The sequence below is a fragment of the Phaethon aethereus genome (assembly GCF_964289735.1).
Source record: "Phaethon aethereus genome assembly, chromosome: 3".
Taxonomy (NCBI): domain Eukaryota; kingdom Metazoa; phylum Chordata; class Aves; order Phaethontiformes; family Phaethontidae; genus Phaethon; species Phaethon aethereus.
This window is the reverse complement of record NC_138576.1, coordinates 94248852-94269651: the sequence shown is the minus strand read 5'-3', so window position 1 is coordinate 94269651 and position 20800 is coordinate 94248852. Positions and strand designations below refer to the sequence as shown.

Sequence of the window (20800 nt, the reverse complement as noted above, 5' to 3'; positions counted from 1 at the left end):
CATGTAGAATCCAGGTCTCTGAGGCTCACCAATATCAGTCTTTCTCAGCATAATACAGTCCAAACTACCATCTAAAAATGAATGTTGCAGCTTCACAAAGGTACTGATGCCTTCTTACAGCAGGATGCTCCAGAGAAGATCTCTCCCTTGGGGGAGAGTAATACCTTGTTGTGACCCTTAGCTGGTGACTAGCTGCATTCATGCAAAAATAATTAGTGTTTTTTTCAATAATTAAGAGTCCTACAACTGGGTCAATCCTGGACTGGGAAAGATGGAGACTGACAGAATTTGCTGGGAATGTAGTATCTCCAAGTTGACAGCTTCTGCTATTCTTCACACTGCTCCTCACTGTAAAGAGGTGGGTGTTTTCTCTCGGTGCATTCAAGTGCTGCAAACTTGTTCCTAGCAAGAGAGAACCCAGGAGGCTTTTCAGGGAGCCTCTGGTTGAGTTGCATCAGCACCTTCACAGACTTTCTGTGCTAGAGCTGCCAGTTTCTCTGAAAGGCTTTGACTGTTGCTGCAGTGGGTAGTCTCACTTTTGCACACTGTGACATGGTGAAATGATGCTGGGGAGGCTTAGGAGCACAGAGCTTCCCCTTCCCCCTTATTCCAGCTAGATTTTTCTCCTCAAAATATGTTGCTTCTCCTTCTCCCTCTTCCAGGACTTGGGGTAAACTGAGTCCCACTTCATTGCTGTTTGAGGGGGGGAAAGCTTAAAAAAATAAATCAGAAGGCGGGAAAACAGGAGGCTTTACTCTTCTAACAGGAAAGAAAACATTTTGCTTCTGCCAGCTGTTGTTGTTTTTCCTTACTCTATTGTTTCCTTCTAGTGTGCTGTGACTTCTTTGTTCTCTGGAGAAAACAAGCTTTGTATATGTGGAGAGAGCAGCTTTGATTAATGAAAGCAAACAGCCACTGCTTTGTTTTTGTCTGTATGATGCTGTGGTATTTACTGTTTTCCAAACATGATTCTCGCTGTACTGGAAGGAATCTCTTAACTGGAAGCTGGGAGAGGAGAGGTGGGTTGTGGAGATTATTAGGCTTGTGGATTGGATATACATGCTTAATTGTGTATCATGATCAAAAGCAGAACTCCAGCAGATCAAGGCGGCAATTAAGTAAGCAAGCATTTATACAGGGGAACAAAGTGTTCTTCCTTTTAACCATGGTTGCTCTTGCCATTCTTCTTCCACAAGCTTTAGGCATCTTGTTCCATTTTTCTATCTGCCTTTCTTTCTCTAGCAACTTTTGTTTCCTAAAAGCTTCGCTTGCATTGCCCTTCCATTCCATCTATTAGGATGACCCTCTCTCAAAGTGTTGTCATTGTGCAGTAAAATAACTATGGAGAGTGGAGGACACACTTGCTTCCCACATCAGGCACTGTAGTACATGACTTAGATACCATGATCCATATGCACTGTGGTCACAGTTGCGTTTTCCTTGCAGGTCTAAGGAATGGATAAAAATTTATTCCTTAACTGTGTGCAAAACAGTAACACAAGGGAAAGAGCATCAGGCTGAGCTTTCACCATGCATCATTCATCCCAGGAAGCCTTTTTGCTTGTAGCTATTCTTGAGTAGTTTACCATCTTTAGGATTGGTGTTGGCTGGTAATCCCTAGCTTGCTTGATGTGATTCCTCTACTTCTCTAGTCAAACCCATGAAGTGTGCAGCTTCATGGTGATGTGCCATTACAGCTGGTGGACCCCAGAGGGACTCCTCCAGCTACTGGTTAGACTTCTCAGCCAGAGCATGTGGGTAACCTGCTTTAAGGTGGTGGACCTTTGACTATGTTGCCATCAGACTGCTATTTGCATCTGAATGAATGAAAGTGGCAAGTGCCTCAACCAACCTCTGGCCTGATTAGAAACTATACACCAGTCAAGTACCTAAGATAGAACTGGGAAGAAGGGAAGCAAGATTCATGTCAGTAGATAGTTATGAGAAGTGGCTGGAGCTTGGAAAGTCCTGTGGCATAAGAGTATTCCCCCTAACAGGTTATGCACCTGGGAAATGAAAATTTAACTGTGCTGAAGTGGGAAGAGTTGAATGGGAAGTAAGAGGATTCTCGCTAAGATCCGATGACTCTTTTAGGTGTCCAAAAGGCTCGTGTGGGTTCTTAGAGTACTAGAAGTTAATTCAGCTCTCTATTAAGTTAATGAAGGCCAGCGCACAAAAGCCCTCAACTGTCTACTCATTGCACATGATTTATTATTAGTTCTGCCATATTTAGGGCTGCAGCAGAGAGTCTCGGTGGTGTCATTGCTAAAGGCTGTCAGGCTTGTGATCCTGCTTTCTCTCTGAACTTCTGCTTTTCCTTGGACAACAGGGATGCTGCAGAAGTATGTATGCATTTTTAAGGTGTTGAGTGTGATTTAGCAGTCCCAAACAAGCTGGCTCATGCTAAACTGCACGCTTGCTTTATCAGCCTCCTAGCATACCCTTAGGTTAGAATCACACCAGTGCTGTGATCGAAGAGCAGTACACCGAGGTGGATGTGAACTTCTGTTTCCCCGTGTAGGCTCTCAAAATACTCATGTGCTTGTTTGTTTCAGGTTATGCCTTTTCAAAGGGGGACAATCTGAAAAAGCAAGTGCTATTACCAGCTGTAAACATTGCCTTCTCCCCTCTTTGGCCGAAAATAAGTCACACCTCTAATGGCTTAACAAACAAGGGCAGAAGGGAAAAAATATTTTCCCCTTGTGTTTACTTTGCGCTTTTTACAGCTCTGAGCACTGTCAGTGTCATTGTTTCCCCTTTATTGTCCAGTAATTTCCCCTCTTGTCCACGTGGGTCTTTCCCACAACAGAGGAGAGAAAAACAAGTACAAACAGTAGGAAAACACTATTGTAAAACCAAAGAAAGAGGGAGGCTGCCTGGGCTGTGGGCAGGTGGAAGGTCATAACTCGTTTTCACACATGAAGCAGAGATGAAGGTGATAATAACCCTTTAAACTTTCCGGCATTGGCTTAACTCATGGAAAACGCAGACTTTTTGGCTAAATTTCATAATGCCCCAGCAGTAGCCTTTTGCTGATGGCTTTTCTGTCTCCTAGGTCCAGATTGTCAGCAGCTGTAAACAGGACTTCAGAGTTCAGCACACAGATTTTGCCAATGAGTTTAGCCTGTTGGCTAAACAGTGCTTATTTTGAAAATCCAGTTCAGATCAGTGCTGATTGATAACTCAAAACTTGTTCCAAAGTTACATCTCTTTCTCCAGTGTCCCCAAGTGGGCCAACTCTGTTGTCAAGACTCTCTTGAGAAGTACTTGGAGCTATTTTTTATGCCGTACAGAGGTCCATCACTTAGCAAGCTGATGCTGAAAGAAGCAAACCTTTGTTAGATCATGAAACAAGAAGCCCTTGTTTTTCCTACCTCTTGAGTCTCTGTGAAATCTGCATTTGGATCTCTTTTCTTCCTTCTTTGGGCCCCTCACTACAAGAAGGATGTTTAGGTGCTGGAGCGTGTCCAGAGAAGGGCAGCGAAGCTGGTGAGGGGGCTGGAGCACAAGTCTTATGAGGAATGGCTGAGGGAACTGGGGTTGTTTAGTCTGGAGAAGAGGAGGCTGAGAGGAGACCTTATCGCTCTCTACAACTACCTGAAAGGGGGTTGTGGTGACAAGGGTGTTGGCCTCTTTTCCCAAGTAACTAGTGATAGGACAAGAGGAAATGGCCTCAAGTTGCGCCAGGGGAGGTTTAGATTGGATATTAGGAAAAATTTCTTCACCAAGAGAGTGGTCAGGCATTGGAACAGGCTGCCCAGGGAGGTGGTGGAGTCGCCATCTCTGGAAGTGTTTAAAAAACGTGTGGATGTGGCACTTCAGGACATGGTTTAGGGGACATGGTGGCGCTGGATTAATGGTTGGACTTGATGATCTTGAAGGTCCTTTCCAATCTAGTGATTCTGTGATTCCTTCCTTCCTTCTTTCCTTCCTTCCTTCTCCCTCTGCTTGGTCTCCATTGGGATCCCCTTCTATTCTTGGTGTCACGTAGAAAGGGAGAGCACTCCTAGCATGCTTCTTCCCATGCTTACTACCCATGTGTCTGTTATTTGTTCTCTGGTTTTTGGCCTCCTGTGTCCAGGATCCTTCACATGCAGCTATTTCCCATACAGATGCCTAAAGCTTCTGGAACTCATGTCCCAGGCTGCAAGGACCCTCCTGTGGCTTGTCATGCTGTCTCAGAAAAACACTTCCAGGCTCCCTGTGAGGAAGACCTTGGGGCTGCGTTAGGGCATGCATTCACTTTGGCTTACACAGAGGAGTCCCTGAGCAAGAGTCCACAGAGGTGATGGCAGCCAGTCTGCTCCATTTTGGAAAATGTTGTATTTTAGGCAGCAGCTGCCCCTAAACTTGCTCTGCAGCTCACCTTTTAATCTTCTTCTGTATTAAAAGGCTCACCTTTCCCAGCTGGGGAAAATACATGCTTCAGATTAGCTCTGGCCAGCAAGCATATTACTGTTCCCTGTCCCCCCCCACTTCCCCTCCCTCGGACTTCATCTGCCTGAGGCAGGCTCCTTTGAGAAGATAGCTTGTGTCTAGGAAAATGTTTCTTTGTAGCATTGGGATTGTTCTTTTAAAGCCCAACAGCTGGGTAAGACTGAGCGGGCAGAGGAGGGCAAGACTGTGAAGACATCTAGAGCAGAGGATAGACCTGCAGTACAAACCTGGTTTTGCATTTCACTCTGAAGGAGCCAGATGTCCCCCTGACTCCTTGCATAGCACCCAGGGCTACTATGTAAAGTTGGCAGCAGGGCTGAAGCTCCCTTATTTGCAGCACAAGGCTTTGCGCAGGTTTTGCACAAGCACAGAAAGTCCTAGGGGGTTTGGCTTGAACAGCCAAATTGTCTCTTACAGGGCCTATGTAAGCACTTGCATTTTCCACCTAACTCTTGTTGCTTGTATTCTTTGACAGTTGCAGATCAGGCTGTAAAATAAGGTTTGGCATAATCTTCCTTCTTTCCACTGGGGGGTGGTGGTGGTGTGGGATTGGTGTTTTGTTTGTTTGCTTTAAAAACACCTCACTTCTCTCCCCAGTTTCTTAAAAGATCCTGAGGACTGAGACAGGGACAAATGGATGTGGTAGAAGTATCCAGCATCATCTGGGATTGTATCTCATTTTAGCTACTTAATTAATCCAGCCGTCTTGTCACTATGACACTTTCTCCTGGACGCTTCCTTGGAATTGCTCTACTTCTAGCAGGCAGGCTTTCACCAAGACCAGCAGAGGCCCATAGCTCAGCTGGGAACGGTGGTGGCTGGTATGTTTTGCCTTTTGTTAAGTAAGTCAGGAGAGGTGAATACAAAAATCTTTGTTGCTTTGCCCAGATTGGGAAACTAAAATTGTCTTGCCTCTGTTCAGAAAAAGACGTCAACTTGAAGTAAGGAGAGAAAAAGATTTTTTAATTTCATTTATTCAGGCCTCCTCCAAGGTAAAGAGCTCATCTTATACCAACTTCTTAAAATGGTTGCTCATGCCCTGCCAACTCTCCTCACTCAGGTGCTTGCTGTGGAACTGAGGATCAGCAGTTTGCTACGAACAGCCTGTTAATGCTTGTTTTTTCTCTCCCATTAAATTGTTACATTGTCTATGATAGGCCTATTCCTTTTTGGGGGGGCGGGGGGGCGGTGGTAAAAAAAGGCTGTATTTCTACCCAGTGTCTTTTTCTCAAGTTTTCCAATGGCTGTGAACACTTTCTGCCAGCAACACCCTCTCAATGTTCCCCTTCTTGAAATGCCTAAAGCAAGGGTTTCCAGCAGGAGCAGATGCTTGAAATTTTCACCTAGCATGAGTCATTCTCCTTGGATGCTGTGATATTTTGTTTAGAAGGATCAGTGGCATAAGCCTGCAATCTATGATTGATCTGCAACTGCTGCTGAGGTAAGCACCTAATTGACCAAAGCTACCAGGCTTCCCAGGGATTCACTGAAATCTCTACAGCAGGTTGAAACTTAAGGAGTCTATTTACTAGTAGAATGGTCCCCCAGAAAGTGGGAGCTACTGCTGTAGATGATACCACTTTTCTTGCTTAAATGTGAACCTATGCCTTTATGACAGTATACATGTTAAAAAAAAAAAAGTGTCCTTAAGAACGCCTTCCTCTGAAGAACATAGAGCACTTACTTACCCTTTTGCACAGTTTAGGCAAGAAGCTTGTAAGTATCTTGGAGAGCAGGTAAGTGAGAAGATAGATAGGATTATGTATGAGAAACACTCAACAGCACAATGGAAACAGGCATGGTTTGTGGGCCTGATAGTACTAGGAAAGCAGGTACCTTTCAGAGCAAGAGTTACAACTATTAAAAGCCTGCAAGAAATAGGCTAAGGTCTACAGATTAAGCACTGTTTAAAACTCTTACGTGTTGCTAAGAATGAAATTGCACATCAACATTTCATTTATGAAGTGTTAAAAGGCTTATCTCAACAGATCCATCAACAGCCTGGATCATAACCAAATTTCTCTATTCAAATTCTCTACCACATCATTTTTATTGTGTGCAAGCCATACGCTGTAACGGTAGCTGTGCGGTCAGCCTGTTGTGACCTGTCACCTGAGCCACCACAGGAAATAAAGACCGTATTTTTGCTAAAGCCTGCTCTTTGCCCACAGCAGTAAGAGCAAAGAATGCTTCTGGCCCTCATCCTAGCTTGGAACTCAGTGCTCACTGCAGTGCTTATTTCTCTGAGTTTAAAACAGTAAGAGCATATTCTCTTTTTTTTTTTTTTCCCTTCCCCAATTTACCATCGTTACTATTTGTGTTGGAAAACAAAGGAAACCTGCAGGACTCGAGATGCAAACCTGAGCAGGCATCATGTAGTCACAGTGCAGATTACAGTCAAATTGCCATAGAGGAGTGCAGCTCTCAGTTTTGGTTAGGGAAATCTATGAAAGTACTCTCTGGGCTTGAGAGGTTAGAACTTGAAGGGTGCAATAACTTGAATTTTGTAGGAAATCTTATAATCGAGTTGCTTTAATTCAGAGTGTGTGTTCCCCATACACACCTATTTTTGTGGGGAGATGGGGTAAGAAGAATAATACATGGAATGGCACCTTCCAAGTTTGAGCTTTGTGCTGTTTTGGTTTTCCTTTTTTCTACATGAGGGCTGTGCTCCCTAAGTAACTTAATGCTTCTGAGAAATGCCACTTCAAACCTGCTTCTCAGACTGTTACAGATTATTAGCAAGCTGCTAATTTGGAGGTTGCTTTTCAGTACATTTAACATGTGCAGGCTGCTAACCAGAGAAAAACATATCACATACATACACACACACTTAAAACTAAGGTGTTTGTTTATTACAAACTAGTTTTACCATAATCAGCGCTGACCCCTCTCCATTGCGGTGTAACCAGACATATGCATAGTGTCTTGGAATTCCTTCAGTGTCAGCCACATGCTGCCTACTTGAAGGATCCCCAGTCTGGGAACTGGTGTCGCTGTGCTGAACACCAATACGCTCACTGTAGCAATGTAAACACGGCCAAAATTCAAAACCCCAGGTGTGCAAAGAATTTCAGCATAGAGGACTTTGTGAAAGGTTTTTGTTTGAGATTTAATCAACATACACACCTACTTCTTTCCTTAAAAGATCATTACGAGTCTCTGAAAAAGGAGTGTTATCAAACAAACTTAGATGCTTGGCTTCTCACCATTGTTGTTGCTGGCAGACGTACTGAAATGATGCAGTATATTTAAAGGAGGCCAAATATATCCTCACTGGCATGTAGAGGAAGTTTCCACAAAAGTCATACAAGAAAAAACACTAAGTGCAGAGATCTGTTCTGCTGTGTCCGTGCAATGTTCATCCAAATGGCTTACTGGTGAGAAAATAAATAGTGCTTTAAAACACCTTTCAGCTAAGAAAACAGGCAATGGTTGAATTTAAAAGTACGAGGTCCAGGGAAACTTCTCATGGCCAAATGTGGTCTGTGACAATCCATTGATGCTTGCTGTATTACCGTTGTCATCTTCATTTTTCTGTGAGACAGGTGAGCAGTCAGCTATCCTGTAACCAGAAGAAAATAGGCACTTAACATGCTAGCAAAGATGGTCAATAAAAGCACGAGGGTTTGGAAATATAAACTTTATGGGTGACAGCAACAGAAGTCAGACCACTATCTTGCCCTAGCCTGGACATGTATATTTACCAATGCCAGTTTTTGTGTCTGACATGGAGCCCTGAACTGTGCATTGCAAGGGTAAAATAGCACAGAATTCAGTCATATATCCACCAGGCTATTTTAATGATTTTCAAAAAGAAAAGTGCCCAACTCCTAAAAGCACATCCCAGACACCAAGAGCCAAAGCCCCAGTTACAGTGTTAACCTTAAATGCACACTGCATTATACAAAATAGGTATCTATGGATGATATGGCATTCTTCTGAAAGCAACTCTTGTGCAAGAAGCAATGGCAAATTTGAATGAAAAAAGCATCCTGAAATTCATAAAATGATCTCATGAGACCTCAGACTCCAGCAGATTTTAAACTGTCTTGGCTTCTTCTGCAACTCACCTCAGATTCTTGCCTTTCTGGGAGCGTTTCTATTCCGTTGTGATCCTGTATGTGTTGTGGGCCCTTGGCTTCTAGCTCTGTATCAGCCTGCACGTGGGGCTTTTCATTCTCCCATTTTGCAAAGCCTTTGTTTTTCCCAGCTTTGCCATGGAACTTGGACTTCATTTTGGGGAAAGTATGGGAACCTGAATCATTCCAGCCTGGCTCATGCCACAGTGGTTCTGTCTGTGTTGCTTGGCTGGTGGTTGCCCTCTGCAGCCGCACCGAAATTTTCCGCGAAGAGCCAGTGACAAGAGTGATAGCTCTGCCATCGAGGTCCTGGTGTTCCGCTGCAACACTGGGAAATTCAAATACTTCATCTTGGACTGAAAGAGAGGGTGGAATTGTAAAATATTTAGTTTAAATATTCTACATGAAGATCTTTACAAAAAGATAACTTAAGCCTGGGGTGGGTGGGAGGTAACACCCTATATGAAGCAGTGGTATAATTAGCAATATCCATACGCTAGTTGGAAACTGATTCTGGCCCTGTGTGTGCACATTGCCTTCTCCCTCCGTCTGCACGCTCAGGGGATAAGGCAGAGCTAGAATTGTGCCCTCTGTCTCCCAGCCCCTGCCCCTAAGTGGCTTACAAGGAGAAGTACAATTTCCCTAATTATAATTTGATTTCTTTTCAGCTGGGGTAGGGATGCCAGTATAGAGAATAGGGACCCTCAGGCAGGAGACTAAGGCCATCACTGCAGAAAGGGATGTTGTAATCTGAGCACTGAACACAAGCCACAGTGCCGTGGAAAGTACATGTGCTGCTCTGTGCATTGATACAAAGGAAAAATTTAAAAATGGCAGCAAGGACACCGGCCGTTAGAGAGGATTCCAGAAAAGGTTTAAAATAAATAGGAACAAAAGTGCTCTCACCTGGAGGCAGAGACGGACTGCTAGGCAGAGAGCCGTGGTTGCTGCCTACTGAGGTTCCTCTGGAAAATTTCCTGCATGCCAGCACAAGCAGGTCTCTGCACTGCTTATGACAGTTGGCACCGCAATCTGTAAAGAAAGGAATTGTCAAGTCACCAAATGGGAAGCCACAACTATCTGGTAATCCCTCAGGGCTATCAGCAGACAGATACCAGGAGGGACTTTGAAGGAACAAATACTTTGACAGAAGGTGCGAAGGGTGTTACAAAAAATGGATCTTTTCTGTGGCACAGCCATTAATAGAAATCTGGCAGCAGAAGGGAAGCGTAAGAGACCTGGAATTACTGGTATGACCCTGTGTATGCCATGCATAAAGCTTCTGCTCCACCATATAAGTCTCCAAAAAAAGGTTTGCTTTTTTCATTTGACCCAGCAGGGCCCATTATAGTAAACACACTGGACCAGAAAACACTGGAGCATCCGTACTCTGAGCCTCTGGAAGGAGGGCTGGAGGTTAGTGTAGACCACTGTAGGTTAAAAACAGTCTAGCAGCTCAGCAAGCAACACCAACACCAAGTAAGGTCTGTGGACATGTGTCATCCACCTGGATGAAACTAGCTGAGGGCCTGCACATGTGCCTCTGCTGAGCATTGCATCTCACTGCAGATACACTCGTCACTAGGTACATTTATCTGAAGTATGACTGCAGTACAGATCTTATCTGCAAGAAAGGGCCAGAGGGTGGAGGATGTGTGCCCCAAACGCAGGCGCTCTCTCCTCTGTGTCCCTTGCCCTTCTTTGAAACTTTCCACCTCCCTTTGTTTCTCTGTTGCTGCTCCAGGACTTAACATTTTGTTCTAGGTGAGCCACTGCCAAGCCAAAGCGTTGTGTTTGTAACTCTCTGCTGAAAGAACCATTCTGCTCCAGGCAGCAGCTCTAGCATGATGGGTGAGAGTTCTGGTTTCTCCCATCACCTTGTTCATATGACTAATATAAAAGTACGTGCCCAGCTATGGTTTTGCCTGCCCTAAAGGTAAACACCTCCCCAAATAAAATGAAGATCTCTTTTTGGCAGTGAAGAACCTCTTTCATCACTTGCAGACCGCATAGTCTAGCTTTATCTCATCTCATTATCCACAGTGCCAGGGTAAGGAGCAGACCTGAAGAGATGAACTCCCTCCCCCTGCTAGCACGGTGTCAGGTGTTCAAAACAGGAGATGACAGCGCTGTGCTCGGAGGCAGAAATCATCCGTAATGGGTGCAGCACTCCAGGGATGCTGGCACATGGAGCAGCTGGCAGCTGCTGCAGCAAAGGGCAGGCACTAATTACACTTGTTGACCACTTTGGGATCTGAGCAAGAAGCTCTGCTCTCTTGCTCTCATGCTCCATTGCCTATAATTTTGACTCTACAGAACCACTTTTGCTCTCTCTCTGCTGGGCCACTGTTACAAGCAATGACGCAGGACAGAGCTCAGCTTTCAGATCTCAAGTTGAGTTTACAGGGCTGCTGTGGCAAAACTCTGTCTTTCTTCCCTCATCCTACCAGTAAAAGTATAGACCACAACTAGCCCTTTCGTAGCTGCTCAGATGACAGTAATCAGGAATAGCTGAATTAGATACGTTGGTTTAGCCAGGGACATTTTCCCCACCCCTCTCTGAGGAAGAGATGTTCATGGGTGGAGAGGGAGGCAGGCATACGGTGTATCTTAGAAACCAATCCTGCCAATTCTTCACCCTTCTCCTGGAAGCCAGTGTAAGACTAAGAGGAAAGAGTGCATATAATTAGAATTATGAAGCCCCAGCGTGAATATTCCCCTGTGAATAACTAAGATGTAGCTACAACTGTGAAAATCAACAGAGCTGGGCTTCCTAAGAAATAAATAGGTCCGGGACTTTAAAGCCAATGAAGATCACTACAATGTCATTCTTGGTCTGACCTGCTCAATATAGTGCAAGTAAGTACTGCATAAGAAATTAAACATTTTATGAAAGCAACAGAGAGGGCTGTAAGAGCTCTAGGATTTTTTTTAAGTTGAATGTCTGCAAAAGATCTTCAGTGAGATCTGCTGGGCAGTCTAGGAATTAATTAAATATTTCTCTATTCCTAGCTCAGCCACTATTGCATTGCAAGGTCAGTTAGACTTCACTGCAGGCATGCGGATGTACATGACAGACAGCATTGCCAGCAGACCTTTTCCTGACCCCAAGCCTCAGCAGATAGATTTCAGGATGTCTCAGTGTTAAGATGAGGACACTTGGTTTTCCAAGATGCAAGGTCTTTGCTAGTAGAAAGTAACACCTCATGGAGTCAGTATCTGCTTTGGGCCTTTAGCTCACAGAACCAATGTGTTCCTACTGGGTGGTATGTCCCCTAATGCAGTAAGACATCATAGCGTACCAGCAGCCACTGTTCACAGACAGTACCAAGTGTAGAAGCAAAACTTCACTGAATAGATGCCATTTTAGTAAAAAATTTATTTACCTTTGCATTTGTAGCCTTGTTTGATTATACCCCAGAGCTGCAAAGAAAGACAAAAGAACGTCAAGGAATCAGAAAAGAAAGCTGGAAGGAAAACAAGGTCACAATGAGGAAGTACCAATGGCTACAAAAGCACAAACAGGATACAACTGCTCTTAACACCCTTCCTGTTAGGCAGACCTCCCCCTCTAATTGTGATAAGACTTGTGTGGCTTCCCCCTTATTTCTACTACTTACAGTGGGACTACCAGAGAAGGAGAGACACAGATGACATTTGCTTCCAGGAATGGGTGAAAAATTGCCATCATATGAAGCTTACTGAAAGCAGCAGAGCACATTCTGCTTTTAAGCTCACTTAACGTTATCTGTGGGGGATTTTCCAGTGTGCATTCATTCTCCAGATACATGAATGACCCATGCCATTCAAACACAGCAGAAGAAAACACCACTGGGGATAAAAACTAGGTTCTTGGCTCTCATACTTGTCTCCAGCACACCTAGCCATACCAATCTGATTTGTCCACCTGACTTTGTCCACTAAAAAAAAGGTTGAAGACTGAAACAGGCAGAAAAGACACTAAATTCCATTTTTGCCTTCTACCAGAAGCTGTCCTTGTTGATGTATATAACAACCAAATGCTAAACTTCCAGGAGAGAGGGTGTGCGGTGCCACTTTTGGGAAGCTTTCACTGCAACATGAACAAGATTGCTTGGAAGTAGGAGCAAACTGTTATCTATACACTCAGAAGTGCTGTATCTACAGCATGGCATTATAAAAACAAGCATTTCCACTCTGAGAGGCAGAGAGAGGAAGGAACAGTTTTTCTAGCTTTAGCATTAAAGGAAGAAAATCAGTGACTCCAGTGTTTATTTATCCTGAACTCATTTGAAACATTACCAGGGAGGGTGAGCACATCCAGGCAGTTGAAACTGCACGTGGCTCCTCACCATATTTATAAGAATCCATGTGCAGTGTGCAGGGGGTGAACATGGTCAAGAAATGTTCAAAAGGGAGAGCTGGAGAACATTCAGAATACAAAGGAAAGAGTAAAATAAACAGAATAGGAAGATTCTGGGGGAAAAAAATCCTATACGCTGCACAAAAGGATTTGCAAGGACTAATGTGGGCTTGGAGAAAGCAAAATAGATTAGGCAAGGTGGAAGAACGGTGAATAAAAAGAACAGAAGGGACAACAGTGGAAGGAGGGTCCATAGAAAGCCTGCTGCCTGCTCTTTTCCTGCTAATGCTGTATATATGCACAGTGAACGCAGTTGCTGTGGTCAGGCAGCGACAGCGGAGCCCCCCCAGCCCCTCTTGGAAGAGCAGCAATGACTTTTTTTGCCCAGGATCAGAGTTAGAGACATGGATTGTTATTTCTTTCATTTAAGCTCTAATCTGTTCCCACTGCAGAGCTTTCGCCTCACCTTCTCAGCTCTGTACCTTCCTCCTGCTCGTATTTGGCACCACTGTTGTGGTTACACACAGCAGTGAAAGCTTAAGCTGAAGTGCCATGTCATGAATTCTGACCTAAAGCTTTGAATCTGTCTGACACAGCTTTGCCGCAAAGCTGGCTTGAGCCAGCTCCAAAGTAAGAGGATCTGTGCAAATTCAGATTATAAAGCTCAGCGGGGTGGCTGGTAACCTACCCCGCCACGTGGCGCAACTCAAGCTGTGGGACGGAACTGTGGCCGGCCACGGGCGTATCCATTTCATGCTGCTTAATGGCATTAGGTTTTAGCTTGACCTTTAAAGTTCGTAACGGTTTAATAACAGATATTTTATTGACTACTGTGTGCATTGCACTTTCACGTCCATTCATCCTGCTGCACTGTCAGCGCACATTACTTTGACTGTGAATCAGTGCATCAGTTTGAAATTAGGTTTCCACCCACGGATGAGCGGCGCAGAAATGCGGAACAAATACACAGCAGATTTTCTAGTTGGTTCCTGTCCTATCAGCCCAAGTCATCCACAGGACAATGCCAATGACTTCAGTGCGCTGACAGGAAAAATGACCTTATTTCCATTTCCTGTACAACCCCTTACTTATTTGTATTCCTGCACTGGATGTAATCAGGGAGACATGAAAAATCCAACGAGGGCCAATTAGCAAATTGATACTGGAGAAAAATATCTGGTGGAGGGGACATTGCAGGGCAGTCCTCAGGCCTTGCTTTGCTATGGAAGCCTTCCAAACATGAACTGAGTGTCACGAACGCCATGACGTCTTCCTGAGGTTCCAGGCTGCCTGAAACAATAGGCTCAGGCCAGTGACTGCCCCTGCCCCATCAGTCTGCCGGAGCTGTCAGCTCAAGAGCCCACCAGCACGCTCCTGAATCAGCACTGACGATGCTGCCTCCAAGGTTTTTGCAGTTCTAGCAGAAATAGGTGGAATTCCTTCTTCTCTGTGGCCTTGATCCGTGGTTGCGATAGGGACCACGAGCATCTGAGCAAGACAGATGCATCGCGAAAGAAGTGAGTGGAAGACGGGAGCATGGGCAAGAGCAGGAACACCAGAGCTTGTCTGAGAGGAAGGCATGTTTTGGCCCTTCGCGGTGCTATTACTGTTACTTTCAGCCACAAAAAAATAGTGCTTAGTGGAAAAGTTCACGCAGTACAAGCCAAGAGCAGAGGCAGATCTGCACGGGAGAGCAGGGACCTTCTTCTGAGTTTACACCCCGTGCACGGGCCACACATAAGCAGAGCACATGGGCCTCTGCCCTTATTGCTTCAGCTGTCTAAATGCGGACATGGGATTTCAGTGGGGTTTGTACATTAATGTAACTTTTAAATCATAGGAATTCCTTTTTCTTTACTATACTTGGTTTGAAGTGAAAAAGTTGGAGGTTTACAAGCAACACAAATATTCAAAAAACCAATCATTTTCCAGCTATGTATAAAACACTCTAATAAGTGGCATCTGATAAATTATGGCTGAGAGAAAAAGCAAATTAAAAAAAAACCTCAAATAAATTAAAAAAAAATCTTACTGTACAGAACTGCTGGAAGCAATTTTGATTTCTTGACCAAATTAGAAGATCTGTTAATTCAGTTGAGAAAGGATTAAGGCTGTTATGGCCATTCAGAGAATTATGAACATAGCTATGTTGCCATGTGCAATTTCCTGAGAAAGAACGGCTTTTGCTTCATCTACATCCTCTGTTCCAGACACCCATTTTCCCTTGAGCTTGTTTACATGGGAAATCAAGTAAAATTAAAGAACTTAAGATAAACCAAGTAAGGCCATTCATATAGTCTCTAATATCCTTTAGCTAACATAATTTTCTTTTTTCTCCTGCAACAGTAATTCTCAGAAATGCCAGTATTCAGGAACTACTAAAACAAAACTGGATGGCACAGCTACAATTCACAGCTTCTGAATGCAATGAGATATTTGGCCAAGAGACTTTAGCAATGTGTGGAGCCAGTTTCACCCTGTCTATGTTAAAGGGTAAAAAATTGTGTTTAAGATATGCTATTGTTAAAAACATACTTACAAATCCTGCACAGTGCTCGCAGAAAGTTGGTTTAAGATAGGTCATCTCCTGAAAGTTATGAATAAACCCTGGCCCCATTTTGCACTGGAACTGTGATTTAGCTCTCAGAAAGTAAGCCATCATTTCTTCTTTGCTTATAAGACCATCTCTGTTCGGAAAAAAAAAGCGGAGTAGATCTGTCACTGCTCACAGCGCTGAAGAATTCAAGATTTTCTCGTTGCAAAAACAATGCAGCACATCATAAAGCAGATTCTTCAAAAGAGCCTCAACAGTCCTGGCAGAAAAAAAACCTTAAAGCCTTTGCGGTTCTTACCCTACATTAAACAGCAAACACTGAACTCACTGCATGGACCCTGGTTTCTCACCTGTTGATGGTATCAGAGCACAGACCATAGACATCACGTGAAAGACCTTGACTTACTGCTCACACAGACCAAGCAGTCATGCTCTTGGCTGACCACCAGCCTTGACAGTCAAAGAGACTCTGGACAACAAGAATTATCGAGCCCAACTGGCTAGAAAATACATATACCTCCTAGAGTAATTGTTACCCTCTCTCTGCTACGTACACTTATTTCCCCTGTCCTGTACACAACTTGTTTCACCAGTCTGGCTGAAAATCTGATGCCTGGTCTGGGTACAGGATCTCCACTTTAATTTGACAGTACTGTAGGGGTTTTGACTCAGTCCCATTCCTCGTTAAGCTATTACATAAATGATTTTTAAAGTACCAGGTAAAGCAGGACTCCAGCCTGAGTGGTCTTATAGAAGTGATTACAGCATAAGAAGTTAAATGAGAACAGAAATCAGCCTTCAGTGATCTTTGGTTCCTTATGCAAGATGTCAGACACAAGAAGCCTGGGAGACACTGTTTCTTCAATATTTGTTTTTCATGAGTTTTTAAATCGAGGAAAAGAAAAAACCCACAAAGAAAACTCCAAACTTACTGGTCTTTGTCCAGCACACAGAAAGAGTCCAAAAAGGGGAAGTTGGCAGCTATACTTTCAAAATCTTCCTGAGAAATATAGCCATCATGGTCATGGTCGTAGTTCCTAAAGACAGACTGGGAAAAAAAGGAAATTATTGTCCTAATATCCAACCTATCCTGAATCAACACCAGCTCTTGAACCTTATGATTACATGTAAATTAATTCAACATTAGTTCAACATTACTAATTAGATATTCTGCTGCCATGTTTTATTCCTTTTATTCCTACTTGGTACTTCAATATGCATATTTATTAGACTGTAGGGGAAAAAATGGCTAATTTTTAAAGAAAACTTGACCTCAGTATTTTTCTTGTGATGGTCCTCCACACCTCTTCAAACATAATTTTCTTGCTATATTTTTCTTCTTTCTTGGAAATGTCACTAAAATTCTGCCCCATGTGACATATTCCCTTTGCTTCATTAAGTATGCTTTTTAATCACAAAAAAAGAAATAAACCAAAACCAGTCCAACAGCAGCTTTCCCATGCGTATTTCAGATGTTTTTGGCTTCTCTTCTCTTTTAGCTGGTCACCTCTGCTCTGCCACAGTACTGTTTCGATCTGATTTGTTCACTAATACTTTGATGTCCAGATCACGAACACTTTGTATCTAACAAAAACTCTCTCCCATCAACTCACCCCAGCTCACCACTAAGTAAAAACAGACATGGGATCAAATTTAAGAGGTCGCATAAAGTGATGGAAGCCTTCCTTAGCTGCTAGGGGATTATTATATTCTGCCTTACTAATTGCAGAGATGTGTAAGGGGCATTAAATGTGATGCTGATGGGAAAAATAAGCATGTCAAAGTCAACATGACTATCTGAAAGACACATCGGAGCACAAACTGTCTCATCAGGTTAAGATTTGGTTGACAAAGACAAGAATTAAATATACTGAGACCTCTGAAGGGTGTTTGCATTGTCCTTATCTTAACGAGAATGTGACAAAGCCAATTTCTAAGCACCTAATACCTGTAACCAATGACTGGCAGACCTCAGGAATACATTGTCAAGAAGGAATCAAGACACAAACCCAAGTAGTATTCAACACTTTCAATAATAAAAAAACCCCTAGCACATTAAAGCGCAACTTGAAGCGGCTAGTAAATGACAAAGACTGGCAAAACAAAGACAGCTGTAGAGGGTTGTGTGGGCCTGTCAGTAAGCCATATCCATAACAGCCCCAAACCATGTTTTAATCCTGTCAAACTCGAGATCATACATCCTGAACCAGGCCAAAATTGTGGAATGGGGGACTGCATCTCCCCCACCCACAGGAACAAGAACAACCACCCCACTCAGCACATTCTGGAAAGATTAAGGAGTTGCGACAGACTTCCTATTTAAACAAGCTATCACAGAGTTTTGGATGTGGAGTGATTTTTATCAACACATATGGCGCTGACAAAGGCAATACAGGAACAGCATGTGCAGTTCTGGCATCCCACATTAAGAGCAAAATGAAACTTTTTTTAAAAAAAGAGCATGTACAAAAAGTAAACCACGAGATATATTTGAAGTCTGAGTGAGAGAACTGAAGACTTCATTTAAGGTCTCTTAACAACACAACCCCAAATAATGACCTGTAACACAGATGAAGTCAGAATTTCGTAGTTCCTCCCAGAATCAGTTATTAATTTGTAAAAAGCAGAAGGAAATCTTGCTTCATTATCTACAACACATTCCTGGTTCTTCTGCACGCCGCTCACATCACTGAAAGTCCCTGACACACCAGCAAAACAGGGCTCAGTCTCTCCAAAGGAACCTGGTAGTGTTTGGTTTTGTTTGCAGTACCGAACATGTCACCTTCCAGACGGAAGCTGGAAGGTCTCAGCTATGATTCTTCATGACCTCATGCCCACATTTTTAAAGTGGTATCAAGACAGTGCTATCTTTAGCAATAGGTAGTATGCTCTGGACAGCATACTGACAGCAAGTTGAAAACCAGAAATAAAATTTCTGGAAACCTTCTCTGGATATAGTAATGGGTGAGTCCTTGTTTCTGAGTATTTTTGTTTCTGAACATAAACTGGGTGGCTAGAGCTGCAAAAACTCCACTTTGCCCTTTCAATTTATATTTGCTCATTAAACATCTTGAAAAGCAGCCAGGCTTTGGATGCTCCTGAAAGTTTGCTCCTTTTCATCCAGAAATCTGCTTACTAATCCCATCACTGACTGCAGAAATAAAGTAAATATGTCTGAAAGTATCAGTAAAAGCTCAAATTTGTTATTGGATGTCTGAAATTCATCCCAATCCTAACAACTTCTTGAAAAGCTTTAACTTCGTTATAGTGATGATAATGTCAAAGCTCTTGCTCCCTTCAGCCAATATATTCTTCAAAATACTTACGTCCACTAGCTTTCGTATGTGCTTGTTAATGACTGTAGGGTCGGGTTTTGGTACCACTCCAGACGCCCACTCCAGTGGCACTACTGGCTTGTTAGGGGTGGTCGGGGAGGTAGGCTGCTGAGAGATGGATCAGAACACAAAGATTTTCAAATCTGAATTACAAAGTTGAATTTCCCGTTAAGCAGCTCTCTATGTCAGAGCTACAACCACAAACCACTGGAGTTCCCGTGCTGTAAAAATGTGCTTAGCACAACATCAGGCAAGATGTTGCAATGAGACTCGGAGGAAGGGGGAAGGAAGGAGGGTCTCTGGACACAGTGGGATTCAGAAGGAAGTAAAGCCCAAACCCCTTTTTTTCTTTTCCCCAATATAGCCCTTGAGGAACTTGCCACCACGATGCAGACTGGCCCCAGCTCCTGCTGGTGGGACCATGCCCAGGAGCCATGTGAGGGACTCCAGTGGCCCAAGTAAGTTAATGCTCCTGCTCTGTGCAGCACCAAGACGACAGCAGGATGCAGAAGCGGGGGCAGAATTGTGCTCAGCAATTCAGTCCCACAGGTTTCCAGCCGAGACGTGCCAGGACGCACAGCTTAATTCACTTAGGCAGCCTGAGCAGAAAGGGGTTAACCTTTGACTTGCTCTCCAGATAACACCAGCCAGACTATTTTATTTTGAAAATAAAATTTTCAAATTTTATTTTGAAAATAAAATGTCCTGAGGAAATGGTAGCTGACAGCTCACTTGATGCACAGAGCACGCAGTCCGTCTCCCTCCACGCCACTACGGTACCTTGGGAGAAGCTCTGGCACATAGTTCAGTTTGTCCAAGTAGAAAATATAGGACAAACCTGAACACAGTTTCAGGTAAGGCTTCAAAACCCACCAGGCAGCATGAAAATTCTTGCAAGGCATACTGGCCTTCTCCTGCATCTGCCACTGTACATCCAGCAAGTGAAGCAGTGTCAAGAGGAAAAAAGTCAGCATGGCTTAGGTCAGAAGGGAGATGACCCACAGCCTCTGAAGGCCCCTGCATTAGTTGATGAGCAAGAAATCTGTGTCCCTTCTGTCTCCCTTATTAATTGGTGCGAGTTAAAAGGGAGATCATTAAGCCATCTAAAAATTTTAGTTCTTATTGTGTTTAACAAAGATATTGTAGACTTCAACACCGACATGAAAAATGGTCACAAGGTCATGCTCTACCAAGTTTGGTAGGGGAAAAAAAAAGGATGTGTTAGTGGGTTGCTTTATTGATTTGGCTTTTCCTTATTCAATTGTCAGAACAGCTTTTATCAGTTCCTCAATGGCTCTTGACTAATCTTACAAATCTGCACAGGTAAGCTAAGGAAGAAAAACATCCCTATATCCACAGAATTCAATTCCAAGAGGAAATACAGTGAACCTGGACATCCAGCTCTATATGCCAAAAGCATGTTTTAATCCTAAAATTAATGTCGCCACACAGTGACAGACTAACATGCTTGCAAGTGTTTTTGCTCTAAAAATATGCAGAAATGGAGCAATCTTTTAAAGATGACATGTTACATGTAACATACCAGTATTGCCATACTCTTACAGCTATGGTCAGAGAAGAAATTTGAAATGTGCCTTCGCTTAAAAAACTCTTAGACTAAAGGGACTCAAAGATCAGTATCAAAGTGTCAGAGTGGTGCTAGACTACCAAGTCCTCACAGAGAGCTTTTAACTCCTGATAGTCCAAGCGGAAAATGGCGGAAAGAGACGGAATCCACTGGAGAATTTCTCTTTATTCTGGGCTATTTCACTTGAAGCCTCATTCAGCTTTTATGTTTGTTGATAGGCTGCAATGGAAACTTCATGTTACTACTCACTAGCCAAAGGGAAATGTCAGTTCCTCCTATTTCACTGACAGATTCGTATGAGCAACCATAATTTTATTTACGTATTTGAAATGTGTGCTATGAGGAAAGGTGCTAACCAGTGCCCAGAGACTACCTAGCTGAATTTATTGAAGATTCGGAAACACTGTATCTGGTCACGCTGTTTGTGATTCAGCCTGTATCTCCCATCTGCTTCACCAGCAC

General features: G+C 43.4%; 1 protein-coding gene across 1 annotated transcript in view; it reads right to left on the bottom strand.

Moving 5' to 3' along the window:
- Window positions 1-7878: 7878 nt before the first annotated feature.
- RASGRP3 (RAS guanyl releasing protein 3) overlaps window positions 7879-20800 on the bottom strand; it is a gene marked incomplete at both ends in the record, with an annotated part of 30515 nt that continues 17593 nt past the window's right edge. Inside the window, 7 exons of the mRNA XM_081998589.1 lie at window positions 7879-7974; window positions 8511-8875; window positions 9426-9551; window positions 11906-11942; window positions 15401-15548; window positions 16348-16463; window positions 18742-18858. Of these exons, the coding sequence (XP_081854715.1) occupies window positions 7879-7974; window positions 8511-8875; window positions 9426-9551; window positions 11906-11942; window positions 15401-15548; window positions 16348-16463; window positions 18742-18858 (1005 nt within the window). The remainder of the gene's footprint in view (window positions 7975-8510; window positions 8876-9425; window positions 9552-11905; window positions 11943-15400; window positions 15549-16347; window positions 16464-18741; window positions 18859-20800) is intronic.